Source organism: Antrostomus carolinensis, unplaced genomic scaffold (genome assembly GCF_000700745.2).
Source record: "Antrostomus carolinensis isolate BGI_N321 unplaced genomic scaffold, ASM70074v2 scaffold32790, whole genome shotgun sequence".
Taxonomy (NCBI): domain Eukaryota; kingdom Metazoa; phylum Chordata; class Aves; order Caprimulgiformes; family Caprimulgidae; genus Antrostomus; species Antrostomus carolinensis.
Window position 1 is genome coordinate 24,003 of NW_010289680.1, and position 13,358 is coordinate 37,360.

Consider the following 13,358-nt stretch of genomic DNA (forward strand, 5'->3'; position numbering starts at 1 on the left):
AGAAACCAAGTTATACCATGACAGAACAGTGAAGGCATAACTTGAGGGCAGCATTAAAGACAGTATTGCGAAATTTTGGAAGTATTTCAGAAACAAACTCATTACATTTTCATTTGATTGCTGTTGCAAAACTGCACTACCTATCCACAGAACTTCCAGATGCATAAATATTCTCTAGAAAGTTAAAAATAAAAATGCTTTAAGCAAACCACACCACATGTTTCTTCATAAAGTAAGGAATCTGCATTTTCTGTTGCAGTGCAGACAACAAAATCTAAATGCTTCCATCACAGATGGTGGTACCCCATCCACCCCCCGCCCTCCTGAAAATTCAAGAACTGAACAACCCCCTATGTCTAAGTCACCTGAATTAAAAAAGGCGACAAAGAGTGCAAGTATAAGCATTCTCTAAAGCCTTTGTGAATACTTGTACAACAGATTTCTAAAACAGCACAGTAAGACTTCAATGCTTATTGAGTTCCTGATCTCTTTTAAGTATATTATTTTCTCTGTTACTTCTCTCTGACAGTCCCACAGATTCAACATAAAATTTAAAACTTCAGTTGGTTTCTTTCCTTGTCATTTTCCCTTATTCAGTAATAAGGTCAGTTGTCATTATTCTTCCACTCGGGATGAGCAAGATACTACTTCTCTGCAGAGACTGTATTAACTTTACATCAGCTTAGGTCTGACACAAAATGCAAGTCTGCATGGCTAAGTTTCCAGGTCATACCAGAATCTTTGAACAAAGAGAGTTGGTCTGGAAATTGATCCCAAGTTTCCTGCAGAGCACTAACCACTAAATTAAGCTCTATGATGGGTTACTTGGAGAAATAACCCCTGTAGTATTTTCAGTTTGAACTTTTTTTAATTACTAAGCTTCTCTTGCTGAAAAGACAGTGCAGAATTAAAAAGATGCAAGCTCTGTATTTACATGACAAAGAACACTTAGATTCTCCTTAGGTGTACACATCTCTGGCATAGTATAGGATTATTTAATAATAAACTTCCTCTTGCACAAAAAGAAAAGGGGAAAACAGGACAGGAAACCTGGAATAAATTTAGCTTGTCCTCATTCTTCAAGCTTAGTACCATCCAGACAAATATTCTCCCTGTCTGAACTCTGAAAGAAGTTCTTCCATGGTTCACTTTCTTAAGCTTGTTGAAAACAGTGCAGAACAGTTTATGAAAAGTGGAGTTTACTGCAGCCAGAAAACAATAAAAGTCTATATCAAACTAGAAATTCAAATATTTAATTCAACTGCTTATTTTTGAAGTATCACTTACTTGAAGTATCACTTACATCACTGAATATGCTAGGCTAGTTAAGGTTTTTTGTTTACTGTCAAGTGACTACATATAAATTTTATGTTCTCATACATGTGTAATTCAACTGTTGCATTTCAAACCATGGTTAAGTTCACTGTTAGGAATCTGTTTCTATTTAAAAAAGGTTTCAAAAATGAAAAAAAATAGATGTATGAAAACATCCTTTTATACAATTAACTAGGTAGCTAAATATGACTTTATATTGTCCCTTTAATTGTTTAATGTCTTTTTTGGATGATACGCATCAAAGGAATTTAGCATGAAAACAGATTTGCAAACCAGAAACATTTTCCTTATTAAGTTAAATCTTAAGAGTTCTCTTACAACTTGCATTACACAAAGAAACCCTTTCCTCAGCACTCCTAGTCTCTACTCAAATTAGGTATTTTCAGTGATCGGTTACTAAATAATTCAGATCATTTGCATACGCTTGAGATACATTTCAGCATATGAGCATTTCCATAATTTATCTGAGTACCTGTAATGGGATAATCCACATAACGCCTTGTTTTTCCATCATAGTATTCTGTTCCTTTAACAATTACTAAATGAGCTGGAAAATTTACACCCCAAGCTAATGTGCTTGTGGCAATAAGAACCTAAAACAGAAAGAAAGATTAATGAGGTATATGTAACAAAAAGCTAACTTTTAAAAGTCCATGTAAAGCTCATTATAGCAGGATTCAAAGAACAAATGTACCTGGATTTTGCAATTCACAAACAATTCTTCCACAGTTTTCCTGTCTCTTTCATGCAGACCCGCATGGTGCATGCCTATCCCAAAAGCAAGCGTCAGCTTCAGATTTGAATCTCTAACTGTCACTATAATGTCATTCATCTGTAACAGAAAGAATACTTGCATGTTTTAAAACAGATTACTCAGAAATGTTAAACTTTTAGAGTTGTTATCTTTTTTTTATAGCAAGGATAATTTGCTCAACAATGTTTATACAAACAGGAAAACACAGTTTTCAGTCTCTGAACAGTCTGGTTTTAGGCTAAATAAATAAAATACTATACTAATAATGGGGGCAATACAAAATGCACATGCCTTTATTGACACAGTAAGTAGCACAGAAAAGGAAATGAAAATGCTGAAAATATCTTGACAGGTCTGGCAAATGCTGTGCATTCTGCTCTGTGTTTGTTTAATGCAATCCCTAGTATCAAAGGGGTTAGAACCGGTATAAAAACATAGCAAATCCCTGCAATCAGTAACACAGTAACAGTCATGAAAAAGAAATTTGGTGCTTTCTAATGCCTATGAAAAAACAGACACAGTTTTTCAGTTCAATAATTCTGAACTTATTATTAATCAAAAAAGTTTTCTATTCACATGCTGGAATGCAAATAAATTTTAATTTTTTTTTTTTTTTTGAGTGTGAGTTTGTAATTTATAGACTCAAACCTTGTAGTGAAACCCAGCATACAATAAGTGTCTTCATTTAAAATTTTTAGAAGTCCAGACAAAAAGCTATTTTTTATGACTATTGCTATTTTTTCCAAATCTCATGTCAATGACTACTTGCAATCATTTTAATTATATTTCTTGCCTATGTTTTCAAGTAGTAAATTCCATAATAAGCTAATTTATTTCTGTAGATGATGTCTGTGAAAAGTCCCTCACTAATAACGAACAAGAGCTTCATAACTTCTGTCTTGTTTAGTGATTTTACCCCTGAATATTCCTTCTGTTGTTTTATTTCTAAGGCCATTTATTATTTTATATGATTTCAATATAATTATAACCAGGAACTTTCAAACTTCATCTCTTATTAGTGGTTTCCTGGTGCCACCAGCAGTGGCACGATGATATTACATACTTATGGGCAGCATCATTCACGGTTATCCTAGGAGGTATAGTGAAGGCTAGAGAAGAAAGAGTAGTGCAGAAAAAATTACTCAAGATAACTGAAGAATTTGGACTGAGTATCCAGTCTCATCTTGGACTGAGTATTTCAAGGTACTGAGATATGATACCTGCATGACTGCAGTGATATCTTCATTTCTACTTAGGACCCTGAGGTGTTGCCCTTCCGACGTTCAGAATTGTAACCTTCTCTAAATGTTTCCTGGGTTTTACAATTCTCAGACCTTAATGTTAATAAAATTTCTCACATATCTAAACCCAAGTAATGCATGTCACTACTATTATAAAAAAAAAATAATATTAAAAGATACAAAAAAGCCAGGATTTAATAAAACCCAAACAAACAATATAGATTCTGTAAATCAATCAGGATGAGCAAATTAGAAAGGATTTTAAAAAGTCTATTTGTTGAAGAAGTATTGACTGACAGAACCAGAACTGATGAAAGTAACAGAGAACCCAATTTTAAAAAAATATCGTTCAAGTTTTGGCTTGGTCCAATCAGTTTGATCTGTCAGTGGAAGCTCCTAAACTTTATTTTTGCTCACAATGCAGTTGCGTAGATGTTCCTGAGAGCTTCCTATATTATAAGACATGGGAAGTTTGCTGTATAAACTGAACTGGCAAGTATAAAAGAAAAGGATGCTTACAGAAGAGTGAAAGGGACTATAAAACACTGAAAGGAAAGGAAGCAGAAAGAAAAAAGCAATGAATTGAGACATGAAGAAGGGATAAGTCTATTGAGGAAAGGGAAAAAAGAGAGGGGTAGCTAAGTAGAGTAAAGAACTGAATGAAAGGAGGATATGTTAAAGGATAAAGTTTATCTATCTAGATACAATCAGCAAACCTTTGATTTCTCCAGTCACCATGTAGACATGTGACTACAGTGTAGACAACATGAATTATGACCCATCTTAAAGTTTTTTTTCTTCTAAGACAAAAAAATGGCTTGATAAAATAAGAACCTGTATACCATTTTCTTTACAATTATGACCATCAACGTACATGGATAAATATATTTTCAAACCTATTAATGCCTTTTGTGCTATGGATATATGAAGTGGTACTAGCACTGCACATGGTCCTTACACTTAGATAGACACTTTGAGAAATAGTAGTTATATGTATAGATTTGACAGGGAATTAAGATGAAAAAGTAGAAAACAGCACTGGTAAATATCAGAAAAATAAATGAAGAAATTAATGCAGTTACACTTTACTCAATTTATGCATGCAAAAATTGACAAAACATATTATATTGCTGAATTTAATTTTCCCTTCCTCACCAAGAATCATCACTTTATGTTAGTTATGTCTTTAACGTAAGGGAACAAGCGAGTTCCAATGACATTTATTTCATTATTCACATGAGCAGAATTTGGTACTGGGAAAATAATGAATCTAAACTCCCTTTTCCTTTAGAAGAGTACAGGGATCAAATTAGCTGATTTGGATTAGACTATAGCGATTAGACTGCTCCTTCAGCAGACACAGTTTTACAGTGTTAGTTATTTTCAGTACAGAACCTGAACTAAACCTTTTTGCCATGTAGTTGCCAGTATAAAACATCCTAAATTCACACTGCTGGGAATTTATTCAAAGATGTTCTTCTTGCTTTTACAATCAGTGGTGGTTATTTTTTTTTCCCCTCTGACTTGTATTACAGCGGTGGCCTGTGGTGCTGTTAGTCATACCTGCAAAGCAGTGTAATTTACCACAGGAAAACTAAAGAACCCTTAGCAGGAGAGCTGGCGCATGTACTACTATCCTGTCATTTTAGCAGCAGGGAATCCTAGTCATTTTTAGCTGACCCCTTACTTTCACATAAATCAATGTAATAAACACAACTATTTTACCCATAGGCACAATCCAAGGCTTAAAATTCTCATGACAATTTATTTTAAAATATAACTCTCTCATGTCAGTATAGTGTAAGAATATTATCACTTTCTATTAAGAAATAATGGCACAATTAATAGTTTAATTAACCAGAAACAGACTCAGGATCATGACTATAAAACAAATCTAACATTTCTGCATTGTTATAACTTCATTACTATTTATCTTTCTGAAAACAAATGTCATGTTAAATCACAAAAGGGTAAAGAAAATATATTTTATCTTAAGAACAGAAAAAGTATATTAAAAAGAATATGAGGAAATATACATGGTACTGGCATAAAAAAAGCTGTACAACACTGATGCAGGGAACTTAATGCAAGGAGGGATTTTTCCCTGGACTCCAAGACAGCAGGATTGGGCCCATGTGGAAAGCTTTTTATAGCCTTCAGAGATTTTTTGATTAACAAACAAAAATTCTTCCTGTGCTTTCCTAACATTAGGTTGATTAGGAATTCACCTTTTAATAAAAAACCTTTGAAAAGCAATTTGGGACTCTGGTAGCATTGCAAAATATTTATTATAAAAAATAACTTTTATTTCTACCTTTTATATTCTAGTCTCTGAACAAGCTAGATTTTTCTCAAACTAATAAGTAGTCATTTTCTTTGTTCTTGCACATGTGTAAACTGTTGAACCATTTACTTTAAGCTAATAGAACTTTTTTATATTTTAAATTTATTATACTTAAAAAGCTTTTGTAGAAAGATAGGATTCCATTTAAGTAGATACATTACCCTGTGCCTGAAATACATTCCAGTCAGAGTATAATTCAGCAAGTTGATGACAATGCTGGCTCCAAAAGAAAGGAGGAGACCAGATTGGACAAGAATGAGCTAACAGATTGTGCAGCCCAATTCTGTCCCTTTGAGTGTGATATATTGTTTCAAGATGCTAAAAACCCATACTTTCTCAAAGCATATCTGTTGTGCTGGTTTTCCCATTTTCACAGAATCCTCATTATTAGTACTCTGTACTCTTTTCAAAGCACGTCAGACTCAGACCATATGCCACTGAATAATGCTTATCAATTGTCTAAAATGCCCAATAGAAGAAAGATGTGCCAAACAAAAGAATCGTGAAAGTTATGGAGTCTTTTACAAAAATAATTACATATTTCACATCTGCTACAGATGTTAAGTGAAATAAAAACATCTTCTTGTTATAACTAAATGTTAATTTTTTATGACACACTTTTGTGTCATAAAAACAACATCTTGTAGAAGGAAGTTGAACTTCTATAATAAGTGAAACACTTAGAAATCATTCTTGGGTACCCTTCTGATCTTTAAAGACAGAACAAAAAAGTAATCTTATAAAATTATTTTTGATGAAGAGCTGACATCCTCATACTCCAGAACTCACCCATACAAACAAGATGCCTAAAACATCTCAAATAAGATTATTCAATAAACATTTCAAAATATAGTTTAAACAGTTGAAATATATTATTAAAACATATACATTTAACACTAAAAATCTCATCTACAAGGCAGCAAAATACCTATTCATGACACAGACCAGATTCTTCTATTCTTGTTTTATAGCACAGCATTACCTCAGAGCAATAACATGGAGATAACAGGTTATTTGATTTAAAGGTTAGAGAAGAAAAAGTAATCTTTTGTCTTTCCAACAATTATTGGGATTTTTTTTTGTTGGTTGTTTTTTTTTAGCAATGCAAAACAGAACTATACAGTAAGATTTCATTCACTTTCATGCATATATCTGTGCATATTTGCACATAGTGTAGGAACACATATACAGATCTATAATTAGCTCACACATGTTTATACACTCCATTCTCCAAAATCACAAAATCGGTACGGGCCTGATTCATTCTTTTGGAGTCAATGAATGCCCTTCATTCAAATGCCCTTAAATTCAGTGGAAGCTGGCTATTGCCAGGTATGGATGTTATTGAATATTAAAATAGGCATGTTTGTGCTAAAGGATTCTAGTTATTTCTAGAGGTTTCATAAAGAACAGTCTTAACAAGATACAGATGTTAAAATGATGCACAAAGCAGAATGCAAAAATCATTGTGGTTAAAGTTAAAACTGTGTACATTTCTTCTCAGTCCTTGCACTGCAAATATTTTAAAAAAATATATAAATACCCAAGTATCTGGTCAGGGAATAAATTTCATTTAAAAAAAAAAAAAAAAGAAAACACCCTACTTCTTTGCTGGTGAGAACCGCATTCTAACTTCAAACAATAAACAATAAATAGTACTTTGTACTTTTGTTTTAGGTTAAAAACAAAAAGCAATAAAAACATTAGAGAAAAATAAATAAACTGAAAACTTGATTCTAATAAATTATGTTGTAAAAAGATTGCAACATCTGCCGCCACCACAGATGTAGATGCAATTTCTGAAAGAAAAAGACTTGTTTCTCTTTAATCAGCTCCTAATGTAGAACAGTATAACCAAAGCTTACTACCACAAACTGGTGGCACTGTCTGTTTCCAAAAGGATAATCCGAGCTGTTGTCCCTTTTAACAAGATAAGTAATGGGTCACAAACTTGAACGTGACAGTCCTGGCTGACAGCTCCAAATTAGAATTTTAGCTAGAAAGTTTATATTTAAAAATAATCTAATGATTATACAAAAAATCAGGGTAAGCATAAGGTTTTCTTTTTTCATAGGCACACTGGCATCAATGAACAATAAAAATAAATAAAGAATTAATCAATTTACAGGGGCAATCTCCTCTTTGAGATGCACTGCCTATTCATATTTGTCATAATGCACCTGTGCCTCATAAATATAACTAAGACAATCTTTACAGAGATATGTCTATTTATGAGTCCTTGCAACTACTGCAAATGTCAAGGAAGGTAGCTTCAGCTGCTTCTTCACACTTTGGTGAAAAATAAACACTGTGTTGGGACTGCAAATCCTAAGTTGGAGAGAGAGCTCACTTGGGAATGTATGTGGACAATGCACCTTACAGAAAAATCCCCCCGAAAAACTCTAAGGCTGTAAAATAGGTAACCTTCCCTCTTCAAGAGATTGCCTACTCATAGTCTATTTTGGGCAAACTGTGGCAGTCCTGCTTAAATCCTGGAGAACATCTGCATATGCTATTCACAGCAATTGGCAAATGTAGGGATAAGCTTTGAAGCATCAGCTACAAATCTTAGTAAGTATGGTATTTCAACATCGTTGGAGGCTTCCTTGCTCAGACTAAACTAGACATGAGGTATTCGAGTTGACATTTCTTCATAAAAATCATGTGCATACACTGAAATTTAGTTGGACAGAATCTATTAAACAGATCTAACTATTGTGCAGCAACAGGTCCAGTGGAACTGGAAAACTTATCAGTACCAGAAACAGCAATTTTCATCAAGTATAGTTCAGTCTTATGAAGACTGACTGCTGTCTCAACTTTCTGAATATGTTACAACTTTCTGAATACTGTAGGAGCATGGGTATGAGCAGGAAACTGTACATCAGACATGGAATTCAAGGAAAGCATCTAGGAAGAATAATATCCAAAACTGAATGGACCTACTTGTAATATATATTTTCAGTAGATGGACGTAGAACAAAATTCCTTCTTGACTACAACTCATTTGTACCTGTTAGACTACTGACTCCTTTGAGGGAAAGAACAACTTGTATGATTCCTCCATGATCCAGGGATACTGTTGTCTACTTTGGTGGGAACGACTGAAGGCTTGTTTCTGTATGTCATTTATACACACAAATATGTATTCCAGAAGCTTCGTAAAAATTAATGTCCTTTGAAATATAACTGATTGAAATATTGTCCGAATTTGATATTTGGAGCTGGGCGAGAGATATGGGGTGGATTTGCCTGTTATCTGAGAGTACTGGTGAAGAGAAGTAGTCTGGAGTTTTGTGAACAGAACCCTTCCCTGGTTTGGCACTATCACTACAGGGAGAATCTCTGCAGGGAAGATGAGGGAAATTAAGATGATGGCATAGATGATAAATCAAAGGTATCAAAAATCCAGTGTTGGTCTCTCTCCCCCACTCAAATCCCTCCCCTACAAGGTCTGAATCTCTCTGTTACCGTCACAGAAAAGCTGAATACAGGGTAACAGAGAAAAATCAGTTTTAATGGCTGTAAGAATCTGTCTACCTCAATATGAGTCTTCCAGATGTTATTATGGATGGCATTGTTTACAGCATTTTAAGAAGCCTCATGAAGTCTTCCCATTAACATAGACTAACATTTGGCCATCAGGTAGCAAAACCAATTACACCATTAAACAAAACTAACCAATGAGTTACTAAAAGAATCTTATGTCAGCCAAAGTTAATGGAATACAGAGAAGGCTGAATGAAGTAAAACACCAAGGCCTTCTGTAAGCTTGTAAATTTGTATACACCTATTTGTGAAAAATCTCTTCTATTTCAACATACTTCACAATTAACAATAAAAGTACTTAGAAAATAATTTGTCTGTAAGTTCCCCTAAAGGAATAGTGGTTGGCAAAAAGGAAACATGAAAAACTAACAGGCAAAAAAAGATGTTGTTTAAAGGCAACAACAATTTATTTCTTCTAACTGATCCCTTTTTATCCCATATGGAATTGAGAAACACTTTAAATACTTGGGCAAGTGTTTAAGATAGGGAATACTTACCTACTATAAAGTAAGTATTCACTAGTTCTATTTTTTAACTTAAAAATGCTATAGCAATACTGAAAAAATTTTGTCTATTTCACCTAGTTCAAGCTTGACTTTAATATAACTTGAAGATAGAATTTTCGAATTAAAAAAAAAATATGGATAAATTATGATTTAAGCAGTACATACACTACGTATGTAGCACTATCACAGCTTTGTCCTTTGCTTCAATGTCAAAGGAAACTCAGGCTAATCATGCTCATTTAAAACACAAAACTAGAAACTGGTCCCATAATTACCTAAAGAAATGTCCACTTGAAATTGTGGGTACTTCAAACACAATTGTGTTCTGCATAATAGTGGTAAGATAAAACAACTTAGGGCTTAATCCTCAGTCTTTTATATTTACGTAATCAGAACTGAATAACTTGGTAGGTATCTTATGCTCCAAACATTCAGCTTATTAATTCAAATACAAATCATATGCAAATGTTATTAAACTAATACATGCAAAGTCTGCTTGTCCTTGTTGGCTCCTCTTTCAAAACCTTCAGAAGTGTATGCTGAAATACAAGATATTCAAAGACTGCTAATAGAAAACCCTTTTGCAGCAAGTGAAGAAGCTTCAGTTACATTTCTTTTCAGGATAGTAGTGGATCACAGGACATGAGGAAGCTATTCATATTAATACAAGTCATTTAGGGCAAGCTGCATGTTGCATATTCTAATTGTAGTTGAGATTACTACAGTAAACTAGCACAAGGTACTAGAGTACTCTACTATGCCCTAGTTATTTTGATATGAATTGTTTCTGTTATGCTCAAGAAAACATTAAACAGAGGTTATACAGTTAGAAAAGCAGCATCAAATTGAGACATGTTTTAGTACTAGTAGTTTATCAGCAAAGATGTTAATTTTCTCTTTTAAAATCCATCCAAAAGAGGAATGATTCACATGCTATGTTTTATCTCTGAAAAATCACACTTTATTTGTTTGCAAAGAGCAAACAAAATCAAATAATATCATGCAGAAACCTTTACTTTTTGGCATATGACTTTTGGTATACAGTCGTATAACAATTCATACAACTGTTGAAATATAAATATTTGTACAATGTTCAGTTTGAATCTTGTATTTATGAGTCATACATTTTGCTGTGTTTTGGCCCTATATTATCACAGATATTCCTATGCAGAAGGCCTGCAACCATTGCAGAAAGCTAACTTCCAAAATCTAGAAAATCTGAATATTAACCAAAAAAATTGTTCTGAAGCAATGATGTACTATAATCAGGACCATAAGTCCAGAAGAAAAGAAATAATTCTGTATTCAGAACAGGTGCAGAACCGAGTGCAGTATATAAAATCTAGTATACATTTTGAAGAAGGCAGATAAAACAGAATATTGAATGATTGTTTATTATTTGACCATCATTTATGTTTTGTAATAAATGAAAGAAGGATTTTTTTTAGAAACAATACAAGAAAATGTAATTAAAGATTATATTGCTTCAAAAAGAATAAAAGTTTAAAAACTTTTACTCCAGCATTGCTTAAATCTGAGTAATCTTTGTAATCTTTATGTTCTTATAATAGAGATATTGGCAAAAGCTATAATCTTTTTCTTATAACACTGATATATTTAATTGATATGTAAGACTGAACCATTCCTAAACTGTTGGTTCTGCAGTGTATCTATCTATATATATGTATGAATACAGATGGATACATGCATGTATATAAATATGTACATATATACACACAGATATATATGCATATACATAACCCTCTACACACAGAGTTATCTTATGAGAAGGATGATTTCTTTCCTAAAACACTGAAAGAGATTTTGTTTATATTCCAGCTCAACATCTATATGTCATATTTCCAGCTGTAATCTTTGGAGAACACTAGTCCTCTTTCTTTTATTCTTTGTCTTATCTTTGTATCAAAGACTTGCATCACGTGATACACATTGTCTGGGACAATGGAACTAGCATTAATAATAGATATATAGGAAAAACAAAGATAAAAGAGTTTGCATTCTAAAGTTCAGATCTTGCAAAGACGCTTATATAGTCTCAATGCTGATGCTAGTTTTAATACATATTGAAGTTTAGCATATGCATAGCTGTTTCAAGATCTACCCTCAAATGACTCTTTTGCTTAAGATCTATTTTCCTTTCAAACAAATATCACTAAAATAGAAGCAAAGCACGAATAATGCAGGTAAAATGATTCTACCTCTCTTTCATCCATCTTCAGCCATTGTTTGGGATCATCCTCAGTGGCTAGGAAAGCTATCAGATCTAAGGCAGTGAGCCTTGTCTGACGTCTGGATGACACAAAAATAAGAACAGGCTTGGCTGGAGAATGACTCCGAATTGCTGTTGAGGAAAACAGAACTTGAGAATTAGGTCCTTTAATGACAAAAACTAGATTTTCTCTTTGCAATACCTAGACAGCTGATTAACCTCTCTGCAGATAATATACAGCTATACTTAGTCTCTATTCTGCCAGACAGGTACAACTGAGGTGAGCATATATAATGTTTGAATCAAAGATCATGTAACTATGCTCAGCTGAGTCTGAGTTAACTTGCCATGCTACTTCAGTGATCATTGTAAGCTAAAAATTCAAGAGAAGCAGCTAGGAAAAAAAACCCCACCAAAACACCACAAAACCTGGATGAGCTTTCTAGACTTCAAAGCTTGTGAATTTCTCTCAGCCTAATAACGATGTTATGTTTTTCCTACCCCATTGGGATATGTTGGCTCAGCCTAAGTGCTATCAAGGTGCAAAACTTGCTTTCTGCCTGACCCAGAGCTCAGAATGCATAAACTCATGTCTGCCTGCAAAGGGTCACTTCAATCTACCAAAACCAGAAAAGGTAAACAAGGTAGAAAGTGACTTTTCAATAACTGCTGTGAAAGGTGGGCATCATGGTACAAAAGAACTTCTGTTTCTGTTGTTTACTAACTAGCCTGATAAATTTAAACTAATTATGTTTTAGGACTTTTTAAAAAGCATTTTCTTGCTCAGCCCATGTTTGCAAAGTTTCAGCTTACAGCAAAATTTCTATGGTATCAGGAATAAGTATTGTCATGAAAATGCTAAAATAACCTTGACTACATCACGTCTTACAAGTCGGGGAAAAAGCCCTCAATATATAGTATACATCTACAGATCTTCTAACATCAACAAGCACTAAAAGTATAAACAGGTGTACATAGAATTTAAAATACTCTCTCTAAATTTCTTATAAATCCATTTGTATGTTTTTTCATGTAATTCTCCTTCCAGCATTGAAATTTATGCATTGTTAATTTCTGAAAACTATTTCATACTATCCACCATCACATACTGTTCCCCAGTTCATGAATACTACCCAGCATGTCATCCTGCATGTACACACACTGTACAGTTGTAGAATTGTTGAAATAGGATAATTCATGTGTATTTATACCTTACAACTATATATGCCAATATATCTATATATTTTAGAAGCCCAGCATCTAATGGATTTTTGTTGCTTCAGGAACAGGTGTGGCAGAACAGGCCAAGACAGATTTATTGTTCATTAGTGTTTTTGTACAATGCTCTTGTGGAGGTGTAAATAATCTGAGCTGTCAAGATTGGTCTCTAGTCCACAAT

General features: G+C 33.5%; 1 protein-coding gene across 1 annotated transcript in view; it reads right to left on the reverse strand.

Moving 5' to 3' along the window:
- The window catches only part of ASCC3 (activating signal cointegrator 1 complex subunit 3), a gene marked incomplete at both ends in the record, with an annotated part of 52,235 nt that overhangs the window by 14,363 nt on the left and 24,514 nt on the right, over positions 1-13,358 (reverse strand). The window contains 3 exons of the mRNA XM_010171215.1: positions 1,808-1,928; positions 2,030-2,167; positions 11,949-12,091. Of these exons, the coding sequence (XP_010169517.1) occupies positions 1,808-1,928; positions 2,030-2,167; positions 11,949-12,091 (402 nt within the window). The remainder of the gene's footprint in view (positions 1-1,807; positions 1,929-2,029; positions 2,168-11,948; positions 12,092-13,358) is intronic.